The sequence below is a fragment of the Bubalus bubalis genome, chromosome 3 (genome assembly GCF_019923935.1).
Source record: "Bubalus bubalis isolate 160015118507 breed Murrah chromosome 3, NDDB_SH_1, whole genome shotgun sequence".
Taxonomy (NCBI): domain Eukaryota; kingdom Metazoa; phylum Chordata; class Mammalia; order Artiodactyla; family Bovidae; genus Bubalus; species Bubalus bubalis.
Window position 1 is genome coordinate 12,991,468 of NC_059159.1, and position 22,235 is coordinate 13,013,702.

At 50.8% G+C, this 22,235-nt stretch overlaps 1 protein-coding gene and 2 non-coding genes across 4 annotated transcripts; 1 reads left to right on the forward strand and 2 right to left on the reverse strand.

The window, feature by feature from the left end:
- Positions 1 to 244: 244 nt before the first annotated feature.
- On the forward strand, positions 245 to 18,590 carry NARF (nuclear prelamin A recognition factor). Of its 2 annotated transcripts, none has more exons than XM_044938743.2 (11): positions 245 to 777; positions 1,705 to 1,785; positions 4,660 to 4,803; positions 7,119 to 7,251; positions 9,577 to 9,711; positions 13,549 to 13,667; positions 14,238 to 14,367; positions 14,547 to 14,610; positions 15,464 to 15,601; positions 15,879 to 15,991; positions 16,924 to 18,590. In XM_044938743.2, the coding sequence occupies exons 1-11, from the start codon at positions 751 to 753 to the stop codon at positions 17,163 to 17,165; spliced, it is 1,326 nt and encodes a 441-aa protein (XP_044794678.2). In that variant the 5' UTR covers positions 245 to 750; the 3' UTR covers positions 17,166 to 18,590. The 2 variants fall into 2 exon arrangements, with proteins under 2 accessions (XP_044794678.2, XP_006053432.3); XM_006053370.4 differs by having other exon boundaries at positions 252 to 777; positions 15,879 to 16,036.
- A 2,194-nt stretch (positions 18,591 to 20,784) lies between these two features.
- TRNAQ-UUG lies at positions 20,785 to 20,856 on the reverse strand. The gene has a single exon. It is a non-coding gene; the product is annotated as a tRNA-Gln (tRNA).
- A 232-nt stretch (positions 20,857 to 21,088) lies between these two features.
- On the reverse strand, positions 21,089 to 21,160 carry TRNAM-CAU. Its single transcript has one exon. It is a non-coding gene; the product is annotated as a tRNA-Met (tRNA).
- Positions 21,161 to 22,235: the final 1,075 nt, after the last annotated feature.

The following is a 22,235-nucleotide window of genomic DNA, read 5'->3' on the forward strand; positions in this document are numbered from 1 at the left end:
ATCACCATGCACTAACTACATAAAATGTTGCCAGGGGACAAAGCTCAACGTCATCATTTGGTCCCGCATCCACCTTGATTTGTTAGAGGTAACGTAGGACGCAGGTCCGGCGACCTACGCTTCACACGTTCCTCGCGCTACCGACGGCGCCACCCGCGCCCGACGGCGCCACGTGCTCCCGGCCCGCCGCGCGTGCGTACTGCCTCCGCGCCGGGCATACGTGACGCGCCTCGGGGCGGAAATGGCGGCGGACCGGGGCGGCGCCGTCTCTACCAGTCTAAACCTGGAAGGTGGCGCGGGTCTGACGCTGAGCTGACGCACCAGAATGTCCCGGTAACGATCTCGGCCCGCCCCCTGGGGTCCGTCAGCTAGGCCGCTCAGAGCTGCAGCCAGACTCACACGCCGCGGAAACCCAAGGGAGAATCGACCACAGCCTCCGCAAGGTCCCGACGGGGCGGGCCAAGCTCCGCCCCTGCGCGCTTCGAGTGGCTCTAGATCCGGATTTACCCCTTCCCCGCGTTGTCATTGGCCTAGGCAGAGCCCAGTAGCGTGGAGCCGCACCGCTCTCTCCGCGCTCCTATTGGTTCAGGGTTGTAGCGCATCCGCTCCCAGAGCTTTCATTGGTCGAGCCCAGCCACTAGGGGTAGGGCAGCACTGGAGCGACGACAACAAAGGGCGGCAGGCGGCGGTGACCGCGTCTCCCGGTGCTCTCCTCAGGCTGCGCACCCGGACCTGCCCGCCTGGCTCCAGATGAAGTGTGAGCACTGCACGCGGAAGGTGGGCTCCACGGCTTTTGGTCCGGGGCCGGGTTGGGGGCAGGGCCCGGGGCGCGAAGGAGCCTCAGCTTGAGGAGCCCGGAGCCTTGGGGGTGTCGGGAGCTTGGCAGCTCCAAGCGCCTCTGCCTCCCTGTCAGAACCTCTGGGCGCTGGCCCGCAGCTCGACTTTTCCGGGGGTGGAGGCGGCTGAGGGTGGGCCACCAACGCGTCCGGTTCCTGTTCCCGTGTCCTGGAGGCGGCAGTGATGTCGGGGCGCAGATACAGCCTTTCAAAGTACCTTAGAAGCCAAAAGCCGCGAGAAAAGCCTACCAACATCAGCGACCAGTCCGCAGTCGTTGCAGACACCGTCCTTGGTGTGAATGAGGGACACGGTGATCAAAAGTGATTTTAGGGGATTTTATGCCACCTAAAAACTTTTGTGTTTGACAGCAACGAAAACGATACAGAAGTGCAAGAAGGAAACAGGGGCTGGGCCTCCTGCCACCTGAGTAACCATAGTAACTGTGATAGCCTTATCCACTTGTTTCTACGCTGTAATGCACAGGGAGTTGTCTGTTGGTTTTTTTCAAAATTCCATCCTATCATATTGTTCCATCACTTGCTCTTCTTTCACTTAATGTTATACAGGAGATACATTTTATGAGCAATACACACAGTCCTAATTTGTTGTATTCTAAATATACACGCGTCCAGGTGGTCGGGCACCAATTTACCTGTCATGAGAGACCACATTGCTTCTAGTTTTCATTTCCTGCAAACCGTGCAGATACAAAGATGTGTATGGGTGTGTTTGTGTGTCCACAATTATAAGTGCTTCTATTTCTGTAGAAAAGATTTCTAGATATGAAATTAATTCATCAGCTAGTATATACAGTTTTCTTAATTAGATTAAACGTTGTTCTTTTATATGTGCCTTTGCCTTTTCAAGGAATGTAGTAAAAAAACAAAAACCGATGACCAAGAAAATGCATCAGTCGATGTACCAAGTCCAGCCCAGGAGAATGGAGAGGCAAGTAGTTTTTCAGTTTTTGTGTCAACCTGCAGTAAACAGCTGCTGCTGTTTTTCTCCTCTTTGGGGGCTCACGTCACCAGGTACATCTTTGCTTCAAGAAAAAAAATAAGAAATGAAGGGGCCAAAAAACCCCTGCTAGGGGCCAAACATGCAGGTTAGTCAGTTGGAGGCACACGATCTTCAAGGTAAGAACATTTTCTTCTCAGAGTACACCAAGCCAAAGCATACCATGTTAGGAGCAAGACAAAATGTCATCCTTGGCGGTTTTTTTAGAAATAGTTTTCTAACATTTAAACCTCTGGTTTTCTGCGGGGGTTTTTTTTAAGTGAAAAGATAGGGCTTTAGGTAGGATTTTATAAAATAATTTGGATTTCATGATTCTGTAAGTTTTATTTTTCTACTGGTTTCTTCTCTAAGTTCTTGAGTTTTTAAGTTTTTCTTAGCTAGTAGCAACGGTTTACATTTATTGGATATATACCCTGAGCTAGGCAGTCGAGAAAGTGCTTTATACATGTGATCTCATGCCGTGCCTAGAATGAGCATTTCAGGTAAGCCCTACAGTTGTCTCCATTTTACAGAGGAGGACGCAGTGCTGGGAGGTTAAGGTTCCTTCTTCCCTTAAAAAGTTCTGGTCCCAGTTTTAGAAAGGGAGAATTGGCAACATTGGAGAAGCAAGCAGCAGGTGTCCTCTTTAGTGGTCCCAGTACAACATTGAGTCAGACAGGCGTTGGTCTGGTCCTCTCGTGTACCAGCTCTGCTCTGTGCTCTGGTGACTGTAGGGCTTAGCAGCAGGGGATAAGACAAGCACCTGGGACACTGAGGCAGAAGAGAGGCAGGGAGCACCGAGGGTTCTGCAGCCTCAGAGCAGCTGGCCCGGGGCCTCCCATGCCTGCACTCTGTCCGCACTACCTTGGACAGACATCTCACCCTGGGAGCCCCAGTTTCCTTATCAGTGACATGGGGAGTTGGGTTACTTCTCTCCGAGGGCCATGGTGGCCGGGAGATAATGTGTGTACATAGCTTAAGTGGGCATCCCTCCAGCATAGTGGGCGGACTCCCTGACAGGATGAACAGGTCAGGAAGGTGACTACTGGAGTGGGCCCTGAGGGGTGATGAGACCTGAAGATGGTGGGTGTGGGAATAGGGTGAAGGCACACCAGGCACAGGGAAGGTGTGAAAGGTAAGGAGACAGATCGGATGCATGTCTTAGGGCTGGTGGCTTAAGCTGGCTAGAGTAGGGGAAGAATAGGAAGGAAGCTACTTGGGAGGCCGAGGGTGGTGGCCCTGGATGGGCCAGCCAGAGTGGCGGAAGCAGGAAAGGGGGTGCAGCACAGGGAGCAGAGTGCAGTTTGAGCTGCATGGACACTGCAGGATATCAGACTGGATATTGGGAGGGAGAGAATTTCCTAGAGGCAGAGATTGGAGGGGTTGAGTGGGGGCCTGATAACTGCTCTGAGAAGTGTGGCTAATTGGAGAGAAGGAGAGATGGACAGGCTTCTGCAGAAAATGCCCACGATTAGGACGGAACAAGAGAAAGGAAGGACTGTGACAGGCGGGAAGGAACCAGACCTGGCCCATGAGGGGCTCTAGGAGGATGAGCATGGCGTGTGGCTAGCAGGCCGAGAGGAAGCCCTGCTTCCCCTGGCAGCTCAGAGTGTTGTCCTGGGCACCTCTACAGGGCCAGCAGAGGCAGAACTCTCAGTGCAGCTCAACAGCGTCTATTAGATGCCGGCTGTGTGCCAGGCCACATGCTTCAGACCCTTGGAGCAGCCGCTCTGGCCCCACCTCAGGGCTTGTTAGAAGGGCAGACTCTTGCCTGCCATCCATACCTCATGAATTAGCATCTACAGCATAACAAGGTCCCAGAGTGAGCACTGCACAGTGACACAGGCCCCTGGGGAGGAGGGAGGTGGCAGCGTGCATTCCTGTTTGGCACTGCTGTGGACAGGAGGGCCAGCCTACCGCCCGAGTCCTCGCTTACCAAATCATGTTTGAAAGAGCAATGTACAGCAACCGTCAGGAGATTTCATTAATTTGTTGCAATGGCTCTAACGGGCTTCAGAATATTCGTATGTTCATCCACCACATATTTATTGAGCGCCTTCTGTATACAGGGGATGTCAGAGCACAGAAGGGCATGAGACAAGGTTCCTCCCTCAGAGCTTGTGTTTCAGGGAAAAGAGCCACCACATAGGTGCCAGGGGGTGCTCAGAGCTGTTCTGGCAGGTGTCCATGAGGGTCTGAGGATGAAACAGGCTCTCTAGGGAGAGTTTCCCTCAGGGAGACTCAGGGCAAGGAGGGCCAGGGTGACTGGACGTTAGAGTGGGGAGAGTGATGGGGAAGGGGACCTCCAGCAGCAGCAGGTGTGGCATGTCTTCTAGTGGACCTCAGCCTGGGGGAGTGGGCTGCAGGGAGCGAATGGGCGCAGGTGCAGTCAGGAGAAGACAAAGCAGCCGAGGGTTGTCATCTTGGTGTCCAGGGGAACAGAGTCACTGAGATGTGAGTTTGAATGTCCCAACTCAGACTTGGATGGCATGACAACGCCGATGCCCACAGGTCAGCACTGAGCTATGCCAGTTCTAAGCCTGTCAGGGAGGCTTCTGAGGAGAGTCCAAGGACTAAGCGAGCTCATTGGGGAGTACAGAGCAGGCCCACACAGGAGCCCCCAGAGGCAGCAGGGAGGGCTGTGGGGGCAGGAGAAGCTGCATTTGATGGTGCCGGTCCACTCCCCACACATTGCCATCTGTGGGACCCTCAGAGAATTTGTGGCAGTTTTCTGTATTATGCGTGTGCTGTTACTTTCCCTAAAGAAGCCAGTATTAAAGAGTTCTGTTGAAGAATCAGACCATAACATCATCTTTTCTTTAACAGAAGGGAGAATTCCATAAATTGGCTGATGCCAAGATATTTCTGAGTGACTGCCTGGCCTGTGACAGCTGTGTGTCTGCGGAGGAAGGAATCCAGGTTTCCCAGCAGAACGCCAAGGACTTCTTCCAAGTTCTGAACCTTAACAAGGTATGGCATCCCAGGCGCTCACTGGCACCAGAGGTGGCTGGAGGTCAAGGTGAGGCATGAAGCCTCTGCTGGGACTTAGGGAGTGCATCTTGGCCCTGGCTTGTGTCCCCTGTGATAGCTGACCCTCTCCACAGCCTCTCCCTGTCAACAAAACCCCACCCACAGTCACACTGCCTCACTGATGTGGGCAGCAACTGTGGCTGGCACCACCAGCCAGGCTCCCCTGGCTCGGGGGAGGCCTCCGCGTGCTTGGTCATGGGATGGCGTGGCAGCCGAGCTGCTGCTCCTCTGCCTCTGGGGCTTTCTCAGAGGTTAGGGCCACAGTCCTTCAGCCCATTCCTGCAGACCCCTATACAGATGGAACTATCCATTCCTGGGTGAAGACAGGTGAAAGGGAAAGACAGGAGAGACGGAGGCAGATGAGGCTGAAAAGCATGTCTTGGTTTGCCCTCAGTCTGACCTGGTGAGCAGTCCTCACAGCTGCTTTCCAGGAAGTGTTTGTACGGGCTCTGAACACAATGCTGGGTGCTCTGGCCCACGTGGCAGTGCAGGTACCACGTGAGGCCCAGGTTGCTTTCTGGGTGTACTGACTGCAAATAACAAATTTCATTCTTTCCAACCTGTATACATTTTATTTTTTCTGATGGTATGGTATAGTACCTTTGAATCAACCTGAAATTACATTGGTGGTAAAAATAATACCACCACTATCTTGTTTCTAATTTCAGTGGGAATGCTGGTGAAGTTTTACTATTAAATAGATTTTTGCATAATCTTTTACTATTAAAGAGATGTAGATACTCACACCAATCAGCATATCAGCTATAGAAAATGCATACCCAAGTCAAACTAGACTAAAAAGGAAATGCTTAGTTATTTCATGAAACTGAAAGCTTAGGAATGGAAGAGGTTCTGAGTTTGGCTGAGTCAGTCACTCAAGGCTGCCACAGGAAAAAGCAGTTCCTATTTTTCTGCTGGCCGAGGGGCTCTGGGGTTCCTGAGCTCTGGGGCTCAGGCTGATTCCCTCTTGGTCACAGATCAGCTCCCTCAGAGGATGTGAAATTTAAGTGAGAATGAAGTGAGGGGTGAGCCCTTGAAATTCCCTGGGCAGGGTGTCAGACAGAGGGACTGCTAAAGCTGGGGACAGACCACCCTCTGTCCTTCCCCCTTCGTTAGCATTTGAAATTTGTACTCTCTTGTTCCTTCTTCCAAATTTACATTAGGATGCTCTTGGTCACAAACCACAGAAACTGCCTGGCTGATTTGGGCATCATAGGAACTTGTCAGGGAGCTGGAGGTCAGTGTATGCCAGGTTGGTGCCCTGATGGCCCTGTCGGTGTGGGCTTCCCAGGCATCACGTGAAGGTGGGATCCTATCCAGAGGGGACGGGCAGCCTCAGCATTGTCTCACCTGAGCTGCTAGGCAGGGGCAGGCGGACCAGACCAGACTGTCATGTCTGTGGCCAGTCCATAGGTAGACTGCAGTGGATGGTAGCCACTGAACACTGCTGTCCAAGTTTCCACTTTTCCTAATGTGCAGGTGGTGTCTGACCTGAACACCCTCTGTCATGATAATCCTGCATCTTCTCTCTGACCCCAGGTCAGGGGATCCCACTACTGACTTTCTAATGCCGGACATGCTCGCTCACACTGCTCTCCAAGGTTGCATCCTGCATATCCGTAATGAGTAAGCACGCCTCTGAACTCAATTTGTTCATATTTTTCTAGGGATTTCTTGAACTGCCAGCATCTGGTTTTGGTTTCAGGGTGTTGACAGGCTGGTTTCACATTTGTTTGTTTAGTATTTATTAGAAGAATTCATAGAAGATGAGAATTATCTATGACTTAAAATTTTGCTAAAATTTACCACTAAGTGACCTGGGCTTGAGGCCTCTTGCGGACAGACCTCGGGGCCCCATTTTCATGTAACTTCATTGTTATGGATCGTTTCAGTTATTTATAGGTACATAACTTTTATTTTTCCTTTTAAATGTATTTATTTTTTCAAGATATTTGCATTTATATGTCATATTGATGTATATATTCAGTATTTCTGATTTAACATTGTTCTTAAAATTGACAAAATTTCTTGGGATGTCTCATTTTTCATTCTAATTTTTTTCTCCTTTTTCCTTAATTGTGTTTGCCAGTATCCTGTGTATTTTATTAGTCTTTCAGACTAATTCAGACTAATTTCAGACTAATTCAGACTAATTCTTTCAGATTGGGCATCTGTTGTAGACTTTTCATACAAGTGTCTCACTTTCACTCCCTTGTCATCACCACACGCACAGTGTTCTTCTCTGTTTCTCCTAGAAATGTGATGCCTCGGAGCACAGGGTGTTGGCAGTGTCCCTGTGTCCTCAGTCTTTGCCTTATTTTGCTGCTAAATTCAGCCTCAGTGTGACTGATGCATCCAGAAGGCTCTGTGGTTTCCTCAAAAGTCTTGGTGAGCTGCCTTTTGATATTATTTATAGCAAATAAATTTGGTATAATTCGAATTTATAACTTGAGTTTTTAATCTGCCCTTTTTATCTCTAGAGTTCAATTTTCAAGGGCACAGGATAGATAAGAACTTCCTTGAGAATCTTGTGGAACGTAAGAGGACCATGCCTCTGATCCACACATGGTAGGCAGGTGTCACTTACCCCCTTGCCATGCAAATTGGTGTTGTCTTACGGCCGGCGGTGGCCCCTCTGGGGACAGCAAATGACCATCCTAGGGCACGTAGCTGGGGACACCTGGGACCCACACTTGCCCAGCAGTGTCGAGTTGCTCGGCTCACAGGGGTTACAGTTGTCTGATGGTGGATCACGTCTGCAGTGACTGGCTTCTGATTTCCCAGGAAGCTCTCTGAAGAGCAGAGCAGGAAAGGAATGGACTGTGTCCTTTGTGTGAAGAGTGAAAGCTAGTCATTTCAGTACCTGAGGACTCAAATGTAAATGAGTACTAGAGTAATACTGCCTCATAAAGGATGCTTCTGTCTAGTCTGTCATGTCACACTCTTAACTTCCCCCCCAAATTAAAGTGTCCTGCAGGGAGGCTCTGAAGAGGAAAACTTGAGCTGTTTGCCAAGTAAGAGTTTTTGTTGTTCCTCAATGGCTTTTTAAAGATGCAAATACATGGGGTAGCAGTAAAGTGACCCATAGACTACACGTCCTCGCAGCAGCCTGCCTGCCTCGCTGCTGCGTGCTGCTGTCTGTGCAGAGCTGTTTCTTGGCGCACGGCGTGCCACACCCAACGCTACAACCGCCGCTGCAGGCGAGGGCTCCTTAAGTCAGCCTTCACGCTTCTAATCTTAAAAGCCTAGGCTTAGCTGAATTGTACCAAAGATCAAAGTTTTAAAATGCTCTGCCTTCTCATAGTGAAAGGCCCTATTTTGGAGGGGGGGAGATTTTTTTTAAATAGTTGGATGTTATATGTTAATAAAATATATCCACAGTGAAACTGACTTTTTTTAAGGTAACTCTTTAATTTGATATAATATCTCTTTTTAAGACTAACTGGCTGCTTTTAAGGTTTAGACTGGTTGCAGATATTAAAATTATTTGCTCTATTTACTGTAATTATTTAAAGCATATTTTTTTGTCTTAGGCTTATTTTCCAATATTAAGAACTCATTTGTAGCAACATAAATGGACTTGGTGGGTATGATACCACCATATGAAATAAGTCAGACAGAGAAAGACAAATACTGTATGATATCTGTTACAAGTAGAATCTAAAGAAAAATACAACAAGCTCTTGAGTATAACAAAACAGACAAAGACAGATATAGAGTACAAACTAGTGGTTACCAGTGGGCAGAGTGGAGCGGCGTGATAGAGGTGGTGGATTAAGAGGTACAAGCTTTTAGGTATAAAATAAGCTACAGGGATATATTGTACAACACAGGGAATATAGCAAAAAAAAAAAATTTGGGGGGCGCCACGCCATGAGACCTGCAGGATCTTATTCCCTGACAAGGGGTCAAAGCTGGGCAGCAGCAGTGAAAGCGCCAAGCCCTAACCCCTGGACAACCAGGGAGCGCCCTATAGCAAACATTTTACAACAACTATAAATGCAGCGTAACTTTAAAAAATTGTGAACCACTGCTTTGCCCATCTGTACCTTATACTGTATATCAACTGTAGTTTAAAAATAAAGAAGCATACATTTATTAAGAAAAAGACAAGTTAGGGATTTCCCTAGTGGTCCAGTGGTTACAAGCAGTGCAGGGGACTCAGGAGCAATCCCTGGTCAGGGAACTGAGACCGCATGTGCCTCAGAGTAATTAAGCCTGTGTGTGCAACTGCTGAAGCCCATGTGCTCTGGAGCCCTCGATCAGCAACTGCTGAGCTGGTGCAGCACGACTAGTGAAAAAGAGAAAGAGAAGTTAGAACTCAACATAGTTAATCAAGACCATTGTAAAGCTATGCTCAGCCAGTGTACTCATTTATTTATTTCAGAGCTATCAAAGACTATTACAGGCTGGAGTTTAATTTAGCCAGTGAATTGGAAGAATGATACCCTGTAAAACTACATTAATTTATGTATGGAATGTGGCAAGGTGTCTGTAAATATAGATGTAAAGGGAAAAGAAGAAGCAGGAGAATATATGCTTTATTGTGAAAAGTGATACGTGCTGTTGTTTGAGAGAGCGAAGGGCACAGTCCCGCACTTGGGCATCTAGCGATGTCTGTGGAGTCTGCCCTTTCAGTTTGTCTTCGAGGCGAACTGAGGGTCGATCTCACATCGTGTGATGTGGAGCCCAACACGCCTCTCTTCCCCACAGGGGTGCATTATGTCTTTGATACAACGATCGCTGCAGATTTCAGCATCCTGGAAAGTCAGAAAGAGTTTGTGCGTCGATTCCGCCAGCACAATGAGGAAGAGCCTGCGTTACCCATGCTGACCTCTGCCTGTCCTGGTGAGCACGGGGCTGCTGCTGGGTCTGCAGGGGCCTGATGCACCTTTTCTCGTCAGTCTGCATCTGGGGGCAGGCCTGGGCAATGGGCGAGGTCAGGGGCAGCGGGTCTTGGAGAGGATTTTGGGCCTTGAGTAGTTTTATGTTGACCAACATATTTATTAATTCTGGGTGATTTAGTGAGGAGACCTGACAGCTGAGTATTAATTGCTTATCTTCATTTATACATATTTCTGAGACAAACATATCATATGTTAAAGGAGAATAAATCTCTTTTCAAAGTATGATGTGTTTCACACATCCAAACAATTATAGGTAATGTGAACACCCATGGATCCTTTACCAGCTTAAATAGAAATTATATAATAAAAAATATTACTTTTCATTAATACTAGATTCTGTCTTGGAACACTTTTTAAACAAATCTTTAATTATTATATAGAGCCTGATATCTGAGGTACAGAAATTTTATCACAGGTTTTTTAATTCTGTAAAAAATAGAAGGTTTTGGAATAAGAAAATTCTAAAGATGATAAGGGAAGGAAGGCTGTGCTATACTGGTAAGTAACATTTAGTGAAAAATTATTTCTAAATCAATCAGGTCTATGAGAGTTGTGGTCTACTTAATCTTGGGGATTTGTTCACATTTCTATTCTCAGTTTATCCCTCCTGGTTCCAAATTTTTCTAGCATTTTATATGTCACTCATCAGTCATTGGGATTATGAGTTAATAAGATGGACTGTTGATATATGGTTGCTTAGAATTTGGAAATACTTTCCATCCACTTGTAAAACCATGGAGAGGAAACTTGCCATCTGTCTAAGAAGCACGTGGATCGACTCATTAACTGAGCATGTTTTTCAGTGGCCCACAGGCTGGCAGGAGGTGCTCAGCATCAGGTGGGGCTTATCCTTCTGGAAAGATAAGCCCCAGGGGGATGCTCCCAGTTCTCCAGGCATGTCAGGCAGTGACTGTATCAGGGTCTACGCATTAACTGACTAAATGCACTCTTTGCTGGGCCATGGTGTCCACCTTTGTGTTTATGTCCTTGTAGGTGTTTGCACAGCTGCTGAGGAGTAGGTTTGCACAGCGGAGGCCTCGGGGAACCACCCAGCTCCCTAGAGGCCTTGCAGTGGTACCCCTGCCTCTGGGGTCCCAGCACCGGCTCCTTGTGGGGCTCTCACTCAGTGGCACACACAGCTGGTCACTGTGGCTCAGTCCTACCCACCCAAGAAAGAGGCAGCATAAAATGACCCAAGCTCAGCCTGCGCCCCCGGAGCAGTGGTTCCAGAGTTCCCATCCACCTTCCAGTCAGCAGGATCACAGGGATTCCTGTGCTGTCCTGACACCACCCAGCAGATAGTGATGGATCCCTTACGTGGGCAGCCCTGTTGGATGGCGCCTAAACGGAAGCCTCCACTCCTGGCAGGAACTAGAACCGCTGTTGTGGGTAGTAGACAGGTGGTGGATTCTTGCAGAAAGCATGAGCCTCTCTGTCCAAGAAGTGAGGGCAGCGCTGGCGGAGACCTGGGCCACCTGCTGCTGCTGCACACCAGCTGTCCTGCTCCACCAGCCTGGCATTCGCTGCTTTCAGTGGCCGCCTTGAGCTCTTCAGGGCTCTCAGATGATAAGGCTTTCTCCTCCAGGAACTCTTTGTAGCTAAGCCAGTCGAAGCTGTAACTTCAGGCTTATGCCCCCTCTCAAATTCAGGGAGATGAGGTGAGATCTGCTTCGAAACTAAGCCTTTTCTAGGATTTGGCCCTGATGTTTTGCTTTCCTACGACAGCTTAGAGAAACTAAAACAGCATCAAGGTTGGATGATCTGACCTGGTGCAGAATCGGGCTGTGGATGGCCCTGGACTGACTCACTAGCTTCCACACGCAGGGGCCCTGTGCTTCCTCAGACTGCTTGGAGGGTAGCACATCTTGGCTTTGACAGGGACATCTGGGTGGGCCCTTGCTGCCCACAAGCTGATGGAGTGCCACCTCGCCAGCTCACCTTTGCCTGGTGGGGGTGGGTGGGTGAGGGCGTATTGAGCTACTCAGCTATGGACGTGCTCAAGGGCTTTGGGCTTTGTGAGAACCTACCAGGAGCACTCATTGAACTGGAGTGTGGGAAGTAATCTCTCCAATCCAGCAGGGAGAATAGAGAGTGGGCACCTTGTGCCAGGCACTTCTTGGAGCAGATTTCTTCTCTGCCTTCAGAGAGGGTCCCTGAGAAGAGGTGGGTGGACTGACAGAGCAGGACATGGGTGCCCTGTCCATGCTATGCTGCCACAAAGCTGGACAGCCAGCAGGGCCAACCAGGCCCCAGGCTGGTGCCAGTAGCAAGTTCTGATCAGGGGTACCAGAGTGCTTGCCACTCTGGTCTCGTGCCGGTGCTGTGGATCCTGTGACCTGGTTCTTCCTCCTCATCCCTGTTTGGTCCTCTTTGCTTGCAAGCTAGGAGGTCCCCCAGGGCCCTTGCCGCTACCAGCCTATGTTCTGCCTGATCTTGTGCCAGGCCTTCACGGCACACAGCCTGCAGCTGGGGTCTGCCTGAGAGCCGAGTGTGCAGGCCCGGGCACTGGCACCAAGACCAGGGTGCACAGGGGCCTTACAAAGCCAGACCTGTGGTGGGAATGGCTTTGGGCCCCCAAATGCTCCATGGCCTTTGATAGTTTTCCTTTTTCCTTTTATTTATTTATTTTGGCCATCCCATGCAGTTCCCTGTCCAGGGATTGAACCCAGGGCCCTGACAGTCAGAGCAGTGAGCTCTAACCACTGGACAGCGAGGGAATTCCCAAGTTTTCTGTTTTAACATGAACCATTCCATGCACACGTGTAGAGGCTGGGAACAAGGGGAGCCGTCCTCCAGCAGCATCTCTGTGTGGGGCTTCTGCTGGTGACAGTGGACATTGCCTGCGTGTGCTCAGGCTGGCAAGCGGGTGATAGCTGTGGTTTGAGTTCAGACAAGATTGTCTGGCTGGTGCCTGCTGCTCCTCTCTACAGGAGTGGGCATGGGGAGGTGGGCTGCCCTGGGGATCTGGTGGGCAGCGTGCCTCCAGCTTTGTTTGCCATCCCCACCCCTCTCATGAAGCTGTGTTGTACGTGCCAGTCTGTCGCCAGACACTCTCATTACTGCACCCAGCGGGAGAGGGGGGCGAGCTGTAGCCCCTGCAGGTTGAGCTGCTGGCTCTGTGGTCCACTGGCCTCTCCATCCTGCGTCCCCTCTGGGACCCATGGCAGCAGTGGTGCACTCAGAGGGCATGGTGGGAGTCAGCGGCTCAGGGGAAATGCTCAGGACCACGCTGGGCATGCCGTGGGCACACTGCAGGTTGTGCTGTTCATTGTGTTGCTTGAGGGGGTATGGGTTTCTCGTATTTCATTGTCCTAAAAGTGGGAAGTTACTGGGCGGTTAAATTCCAATAGATGAGTGACGCTTTGTGGGCCTGGTGGCTGTTGGCCCCTGTCTGAGCTGTGGCCGTCCATCCCGGCTGTGAGAGCAGCTCAGCAGCTGGCAGGGTGGATCTGGAGCCAAGCTGCCCAGGACAGTGCCTTGTATGCCTCGTAGCTGTTCCTCCAAGCTTGTTCTCAATTTTGGGGAGCCTGCTACCCCCGCTCCTGCCTTTCTCCCGCTCTGTCCACTCTGATCTGGGGCCAAGGGAGGCACCCATCCCGGGCACCCTCTAGTCTTGTGACACATGCCCCTGGGGTTCCCATGGCCAAGCCTCTGAAGAGAGGCGGCTTGGTGGAGGGAGCCTGTCATGCACGCCTGGGGCGGCCGGAAGATGAGGTGTCCCGGCTGTACTCCAGTGGGGCAGCCGTGAGGAGCTGACATGGACCCCTTCCCTCCTCAGGCTGGGTCCGCTATGCTGAGCGGGTGCTGGGTCACCCCGTCACCCCCCACCTCTGCACTGCCAAGTCTCCCCAGCAGATCATGGGATCCCTGGTGAAGGACTACTTTGCCAGACGGCAGGTAAGCTGGCCTTTTCCCCAAGGGCAGCATTCAGGTCAGGCGACAAGCTTCCATGTGAGGACAGGTGCCTACAGAACCGAGGGCGAGCAAGGGTGGGTGGAGGAGGGTCCCCCAGGGGTGTGCACGGTGGTCTTGGGCCCAGGTCCTGATGAGTGAGGGGGGTGCCCAGACACGTGGCTCCAAGACGGTCACTCAGCTGCCGGCTCCTGGTGGTGCCAGCGATTCTGGCTCAGCCGGGACATGGAGAGGGGCAGCCTGGTTGCATGGGAAGCGTCTGGAAAGTGTGGGGAAATGGCCAAGCGTTCATTTGCAGCAGCTTGTGGTCACTGTGTGTGTTTGATCATTGTGTGCTTGGTTCAGGGGAAACAGGTGGCAGGCCTCTCCCTGTGAGCGTCCAGGCAGTGGGCCTGCAGCATGGCGACACCGTGGGTGGACTTGGGGGCATCGCAGCTCAGGAACTTGGTCTGGGGGGGATGGGGCTTGGACCCAGGAAAGCACCAGGCCCGTCCCGTTCTGGCTGCCTTCTCCCTTCTGCACGGCCCCCATCATGGGTGTGCTCTTTCTACACAGAACCTGTCCCCAGACAAGATTTTCCATGTCATCGTGGCACCGTGCTACGACAAGAAGCTGGAGGCCCTTCAGGAAGACGTCCTCACAGCCTCTCGGGGTTCCCGGGGCACTGACTGCGTGCTGACCTCAGGTGAGGGAGCGGCCTCAGGAAAGGCCGCTGGGAGGCAGGCCAGCGCGTGTCCAGAATGAGGGCCTGACAGCCACACCCACACTGGAGACACGTGGAGCTTCCTCTTTCAGAGCAAAGCATAAAGCACACGCGTCCCCGGGGACTTTGCTGGCGTCTTAATGTCCCTTCTTTGCTTGTAGGTGAAATAGCTCAGATGATGGAGCAGAGTGACGTCTCAGTGAGAGAGGCTGCCCTGGACACGCTGTAGGTGCCTCTGCAGGGAGGGGCGCTCTTGCACCTTGGGGGCTTCCAGCATGACCTTGTGACCTCTACCAGGTTATCCCAGGACGTTCCTCCTCCATAATGAGGCCACCTGCTCTGCTGAAGCACGGGTGTGGTATGGCCCCTGGTGTGGCGGGCTACCTTGTTGCCCCTCTACAATCCTTGGCTCTGAAGAGAGCATGGCCAGTACCATGCTGAGTGGATGCCATTCAGCCTGTGGTCTGGTGTGGATACCAACACTCTCCTTCCTGACATCACAGCTAGGCCCCCCAGGGGATGGAGGCGGCACCCCCACACAGTGGCTCCCTCAGGTCCCTTTGCCCAAGAGCAGCAACCTGGGTTTCTGCCATCAGCAGTCGCCCCAACCACACTCCTGCTGCATCCTGTGCCCCAGGGCACGGACTGCATGGCAGGTCCTCCAAGCAGTGATGTCAGGACCACATGTGGCCCTGGCGTAGAAGGCGGACTGAGGTCCTTAGAACATAAGCAGCTGGCGTCCTTACGGCCAGAGCCCATGCTTGGGCCTAAGCGGACCCAACAGTCTACCCCTGGCTGGCCACAGATGGCGGCATTCTCTCTTGTGTGACCCTCAGATGCCCAGTTCTCATGCCCCGAGGTCTGAGGTTCTTAGGGTCGAGCCTTGACGCCTGTGCACTCAGAGGAGTCACTTGGGCAGCGGTGGGCACACTTGCAGGCTTCTTGTTGGCCAGTGAACTCCAGCACAGAGGAGGTTTTTGCCCAAAGTCTAAGTACTTGTAAAGGGTTTTGCAACCTTAGATCATAAAACTTGGAGAGTTGGATTTAACTTTTGCCCTCGCTTTTCCTGCCTGGTGAGGTTTGGCGACATGAAGGAGGAGGAGCTGAGGCGCCACGATGGAGCCGGCTCCGACGGGTACCTGGCACACATCTTCAGACATGCGGCCAAGGAGCTGTTCAACGAGGATGTGGGGGAGGTCACCTACCGGGCCCTGAGGTGCGTGGGGCTGGGGCGGCCTCTGTCCGTCTGCCTGTGTGGTCAGCACTGCTTGTCAGGTATAAACTCTGTAATAGGACCCCTGCCCCCTACAGCCAGCTGCAGGTCTGAGAGGGGAGATCCTATTTATAGAATTCACACCAGTCAAGATTGAAAGGCCTTGGATGTGTTACTCACAGACTTAAATTTTGCTAACATCCCTAACTTAGATTGGAATAGTCCTCCGACCACAGAGGAAGGACCCCGTGGGTCATAGTTTGTATTGTGGATTTCATAGGAACAAAGACTTCCAGGAGGTCACCCTCGAGAAGAGTGGAGAGGTCCTCTTGCGCTTTGCTGCAGCTTATGGCTTTCGAAACATCCAGAACGTGATCCTAAAGCTGAAGAAGGGCAAGTTCCCATACCACTTTGTGGAGGTTCTTGCCTGTGCTGGCGGTAAGACTCGAGAGGCCAGGCTGAGCTTGGCCCCTCTGAGCCCTGCAGGAAATGAGGGGTGAGATGTGAGGGCCAGCAGGTAGCCATTGGGTGCAGCCAAGGGGTCAGGGGAGGGAGGTTGGGAAATTTGCTGCAAGTTCTTTTAAATGAATCTTTATTTTAGAAATCACATTATGTACACGTTTGAGAATAAGTAGCACAGGTGGCGCTAGTGGTAAAGAACCCGCCTGCCAGTGCAGGAGACGCGAGAGACTCGGGTTCAATCCCTGGGTCAGGAAGATCCCCCTGGAGGAGGGCATGGCACCCCACTCCAGTGTTCTCGCCTAGAGAATCCCATGGACAGAGGAACCCGGCGGGCTGCGGTCCATAGTGTCACAAAGAATTAGACATGACTGAAGCGACTTAGCACGCGTGCACACACGTATAGCACTAGTATGTAGAAGGCATGTCCTTCATGCAGTCCGAGGCGTTTGGGTTTGGGTCCCATGTGGCTCATGGGTCCCGGGCCCCCTCCCTGATGCAGCCCACGTGTGGATTCACACACTAAGGCTTTATGCAGACACCAGTGATTTAGCTGTTCATTAATACTTTCTGTGCTCTCCTGGTTTTGATGAATTCCAAGAGAAACTGAAAATCCAGATAGGTGTGCATAGCCATCCAGTTCTAAAAGGTTGCCAAGTAATTTCAGCTTTAGGTAAAAACATTTCCTGGGTAGTATAAAGAGGAGAGAATAGGAAGCACCTGGGGTTGTGAGCCTGTGCCCGGGGTCTTGGGGCCCAGGCTTTGGCCACAAGACACTGCACACTGGCATCATTGCTCTGCTCTTCCAGAATCGTCTCCCCTTTAAGATGAAAGCAGGGGAAGAGTAAGCTCCCTGTGTTTTTCAGGATGCCTTAATGGCAGAGGCCAAGCCCGGACCGCGGACGGGCGCACAGACAAGGCCCTGCTGCAGAAGATGAAAGGCATCTACGCCGACATCCCCGTGCAGCTCCCGGAGGCCAGCACCCACGTGCAGGAGTTGTACCAGGAGTGGCTGGATGGCACCGACTCCCCCCGTGTCCAGGAAGCCCTGCATACTGCGTACCAGGGCCCAGGGCAGCCCGCTGACAGCCGAGACATCAAGTGGTGAAGATCAAGGAGACTGGGAGGCAGGCCTGTCAGCTGCCTGAGGACGGAGGAGCTACCCTGTGTGGGTATCAGAGACACCTGAAGAAAACAGCTCAGCTTTCCTTTTACCACTTTGGTTTTTCAGAATCCTCTGCTACCCCCATTTGTCAGCAGCCCCCTGCCTCAGTTCGATGTGGTGCTATCTTCGTAATATGTGTGTAATTGGAATATTTTAACAGGAGAGAAGGGTTGCCCCAATCTGAGTTTCCTTTAAGACTAAAAAATTCCAAAGAACAAGAATGGAGACAGACTACTGTCTTTTAGGCTTAAAAAAAAAAAACCCAAAAAGTGTCCTGTGAAGAGTTAAGACCCCAGAAGTTGTGATTCATATACCTCAGAGATTTGATGCGGAAATGACAGGAAGCAGGCAGGCTGCGGGGGTTGTGGGCCATGGTCTGTGGTGTTCCCAGTTGGCTCTTGTTTTTACAGACCACGTTTTTTATTCCTGAGAATGGTTTTGCCAGAATGTGAATAAACTGCATCCTTTTGGAGTTGGGGAGCTCATATGAATCTGGCTTTTCAGTTTCTCTAGAGAAAAAGTTCTGGCAACAGTGGGCCGTGTTTCTCACTGCCGCAGTGGCCAGAGTGCAGCGGCAGCCGCCGCCTGGGACCAGCCCCTCTAACTGCGGGCCTGGCAGGCTCTGGCAGCTTATACCCCACGCTCATTCACATTCAGTCTTTAGGTGAACTCACCTCGAAGCAGAGGGAGGCCTGCGAAGGGTGACAGGTGTTACACATGGAAGGACGGGAGAGGCAGCTGACCTGCTTAGGCCAAACTGGTCAGGAGTCCGCCTGCTCCATTCTTCTCTGGGTGGGATCAGACAGGTTACAGCCATCCTGTCCTCAACCTCAGATGAGGCAGCTTCTCAATGGTCTTGCCTCTCCCCGCCACCCCCCACCCCACCATCATCCTCCTCACGTACTGTGGGCCTGGCTCATCCACGTGGCTCCTGACAGGACCCCCGCTCCCGCCCCGCCACCTGGCATGTAGTGCTCATGTGAGCTTGCCTTAAAGGTAAACGGAAGAGAACAGTTTTCCTATGAACAGAAAGGGCTAGCAAAGAATTGGAAATTACAGAATCACAAAACCATATCAGGGCTCATCCTGTGAAACGACGTCTGTGGATAGGCCTCCAGTTGGTTCTTCAAAGCACTTGAATTTTGTTAACATGGATAGTAGCGGCATTCTTGGATTCCTCAGTGCTTATGAAGCCTGAGCTGTTAGATTTCCTTCACTGACTCTGTTGTATTGTACCTGTATACCTATTGGGGTTGAAAACTGGATATATTGTGTGAAATTGTATATTTTTTGCTTTCAACCTATGTACAATTAATTGGGTTTCTCTCCTCTGCAGTAACTGATGATGGAATAAACACTTGAGGAGTGTCTGAGTGTGGAGAGTGTGTGAACCAGACGCTGACTCCCCAGTCAGGGGCCTGTGTGTGCCCTCCCTCACCAGCACCCCAGGCGGCCTCCCTCGTGCTCTCAGAGCCAGCACAGCCCCAGAGGGCCATCTTTGCCTGAAGCCTTCTGTGGGCCGGGGATGCCAGGAGTTGGGGTGGGCTCTTCTTGCCTCAAAAGCCACCTCTTCTGGCTAAAACGAAGGCACTCCTTGGCCAGGGGACTGGGTATTCTCACATGTGGTGTCAGGTCCTGCCTGCAGTTGACCTTTGGTTATGGGCGCATGGGAGGAAAGTAAGAAGAGGGTTTGTTTGCCTTCATTTTAACTCAATTATACGAGCAGTCAGAGGCGGCCCCACAGTCAGGCTAGGGTGGGGTGCAGGGGCTGTTTGCTAGTGAGCAGTGCTGTCCTGGTGTGAGGAGGCGGGTAGACTAGGTCCAGATTTGCACCACACCCAGCAGCTGCCCTCCAGGAGTGCTGCTGCCTGAGTTCTGGTGTCATGGGTACCTCCTGTGGGCTCTGATCATGTTGCATGTGTGTGTGCGTTGGCCATACTGGTTAAGTAGCTGCTCTCCTGTGCCCTTGCCCTGGACCAGTTTTCTCAGAGTCCAGATTTCTCAGCTCTATTTCTGCCTGGCCTCAGCTTGGGCCAGTTGTAGCCAGTGTACATGCTGATCCTTCTTCACAGCTCTGCTGGAGTGAGGATTGGAGTTCATGCACTGCTCACACACCAGTTTGCTGCTGGCCTTGGGTGTGGAGCAAGGGCACTGCCTGTCTAGAGGCTCTTAAGCTCTGCCACTGACTCCAAGGTGTTCTGTGGCCTCCCCTCCTGGCCCAAAACTGAGCAACAGAAGCCTCTGGACACACCGCCTGCAGTGAGACCTCAGGTCTTCACTCACAGTCTAGTCAGATGCATTAGGCGAGGGGACTGCAGCTCAGGCAGGCAACTCACATGCTTGAGGCCTACTTGGCCACCAAACGTGGGCTCCCACCTCGGGCCCAACTTTGGCACTTACACGCCACCTCCTTCCACACAGGCACTGGCCTTGCTCCCGATCAGTAACAGCAAGCACAGAGTCTTCCTAAAGCAAGTGAACCCTCAACTCTGATGTTCAGGGACATGGCATCAAATTTGAGCAGAGCCCCCTGGACTTTCTGAATAAGGATAAATCATGTGTTTGGGGATTTTTTTTGGGGGGGCAGTCTTCGGTGTTTTTGAGTCATAGGTGTACTGTATTGGATAAAGAACCAGGCACTCATTGAAGGCTACTACTTACAAAGCTATGAAAAACCTGGCTTTTTAACAGAAAAACAGTATCTTCTTTTCCATGTCCCTGTAAGAAGTGTTCCACATTAGTTTTACGTGGATGTTTCCAAAACCTTGATGAAAGAACTTGTAAGCACAGTTCTAAGGGTGAAGGGTAGTTACTCTTAGTGAGTCATGCAAGTAGTGAATTGTATGAGACATACAACACTAGTATTTCTAAAGCTACACTGAAGCTGCAAAAAACTTGGATTTATTCAAGGAAAAACTATCTTCCTGTCTCCTTGTAAAGACTTGCTTTTAAATCAGATCTATATAGACGTTTCTTACACATTGCATGAAAAATTTGAGGCATGATGTTCTTCCCTATGACAGTAGCCACCCAGGTGCCCAGTGGGCAGTACCTGAAAGGACCCTTTTCTGTGTGTGTACAAAGAGTAAACAGCCTGCGCTGAAAGCTGGTCAGTGGAGAAGGTTAAGTAATTGTCCTGACATGGGATTCTATCTAGAGGTTAGAGTACATGATGAGCCATCTCAGGACAAGAGTATTAGCTCCTTTGGTCTCTTTTTTATTTTACTTTTTATTTTTTTGGCCACATGGCACAACCTGTGGGATCCTAGTTCCCTAACCAGGGAATTGAACCTGGGCCCTTGGCAGTGAAAATGCAGTCTCCCAGCAGCTGGACTGCTGGGGAATTCCCCTGGTCTCCTTTAAAAAAAAAAAAGCCAAACTGGGCAGGGAGGACATTAAAAAGAACAAAGACATCCCTAATGTGGCTTCTGGGGGAAGGGGATCACTGGCGATCAGATGGACCAGGGTCTCAGAGTTGCTGCCTGTCCTGTGCCAGATCATGTCCCCGTGTCCTACTGCCTGGGACACAAGAGGGGAAGACAAAAATGGCCACAGGCAAAACAGGTTCTACCGAGATTTGAACTCGGATCGCTGGATTCAAAGTCCAGAGTGCTAACCATTACACCATAGAACCATATGTCATTATGTCCCCTTGCAGGTCACTCTTGGCCTAAGTGCCCCCGGGATGGGACAAGACGGGTACACAGTTCCTGTCTTTGGATTTGACATCTCTGGATTCAGAGTCCAGAGCGCTGATGGTGACGCCATAGAACTAGCTGCCACTCCTGGACACCAGGGTCCACAGCCCAACCTTGTCCCACAGCTGGGGACCCAAAAGCCATATAGCAGGCAAAAATGTGAGCTCATAGCAGAGGATGGTTTCGATCCATCGACCTCTGGGTTATGGGCCCAGCACGCTCCCGCTGCGCCACTCTGCTGTAACGTACTCCTTTACTGAGTCTGTCTCTGACTACCCCCAAGCTTCCCTGGGCACAGATCAGCAGACGAAACCGGACTTGGAGAAGGACCCTCTTGCCAATGCCCATTTATGAATAAAGTGGATTTTTGCTCTCCCTCTCTCAATTGCTTACCCAGAGAAATTTCTGTCCTTTTCTGCTGTTTAGTAAAAGTCAAGCAGCGCAATCTTTACCCAGAGTGTCCTTGGACAATGGTAGCAGGATCTGTATTGGCAGTGATGCTGGCTGGATTTGGATTTCGGAAAAGAGCAAAAGCAGCATTTCTCTCCATCATTTGAAAGATTCCTAATCTGTCCAATTGTCAGTAACTTTCCTTTTAATCCAGTTTCTTCTCTTGACCTACTTCTTTCCCCACAGCCAAGGAAGCTGTTTCTTTCATATGAAACTGCTTAAAGTGTTACAAAATCTTGCTGTTCAGCTTTCTAATTCGAAGGAAAACATTAAAAATAACTTTGCATTTCCAAGAGGTAAAAACTGTTCTCCCAAGTATATTTTGAATATAAATCCTTTGGAGGGGGGGGCGGGAATCTTTGAATTTGTGTTGAAACTTTTCATGTAAAAACTGTCCATGAAGCTTACTGTTGCAGATAGTAAGCTGTCTCCTTTCTAACACCAACAGAATCATCAGGAAAAAGAAATACAGAGACTGAAACTACTGGAATTCTATGACCAGACTCTGAGCACCACACCAATCAAAGGATTGGAACTATTTTTTTTTTTAACTTCTTATTTTATGTTAGAGTATAGTGCTAGTTTCAGGTATACCTCAAAGTGATTCTTTTATACATAGTCATGTATCTATTTTTCCAAATTCTTTTCTCATTTAGGTTGTTACATAATACTGAGCAGAGTTCCTGAGCTATACAGTAGTAGGTCCTTGTTGGTTATCCCTTTTAAATATAGCAGTGTATACATGTTTCCCTGGTGGTTCAGATGGTAAAGCGTCTGTCTACAATGCGGGAGAACCGGGTTCGATCCCTGGGTCGGGAAGTTCCCTGGAGAAGAAAAAGGCAACCCATTCCAGTACTCCTGCCTA

What these genes read in the sequence shown, in the direction of transcription:
- NARF (XM_006053370.4), top strand. Translation starts at nt 751, where the DNA reads ATGAAGTGTGAGCACTGCACGCGGAAG. An exon ending in CAGCCCAGGAGAATGGAGAG is followed by an intron (nt 1,786 to 4,659) that starts GCAAGTAGTTTT and finishes TTTCTTTAACAG; the next exon opens with AAGGGAGAATTCCATAAATT. An exon ending in TGACTGCGTGCTGACCTCAG is followed by an intron (nt 14,368 to 14,546) that starts GTGAGGGAGCGG and finishes CTTTGCTTGTAG; the next exon opens with GTGAAATAGCTCAGATGATG.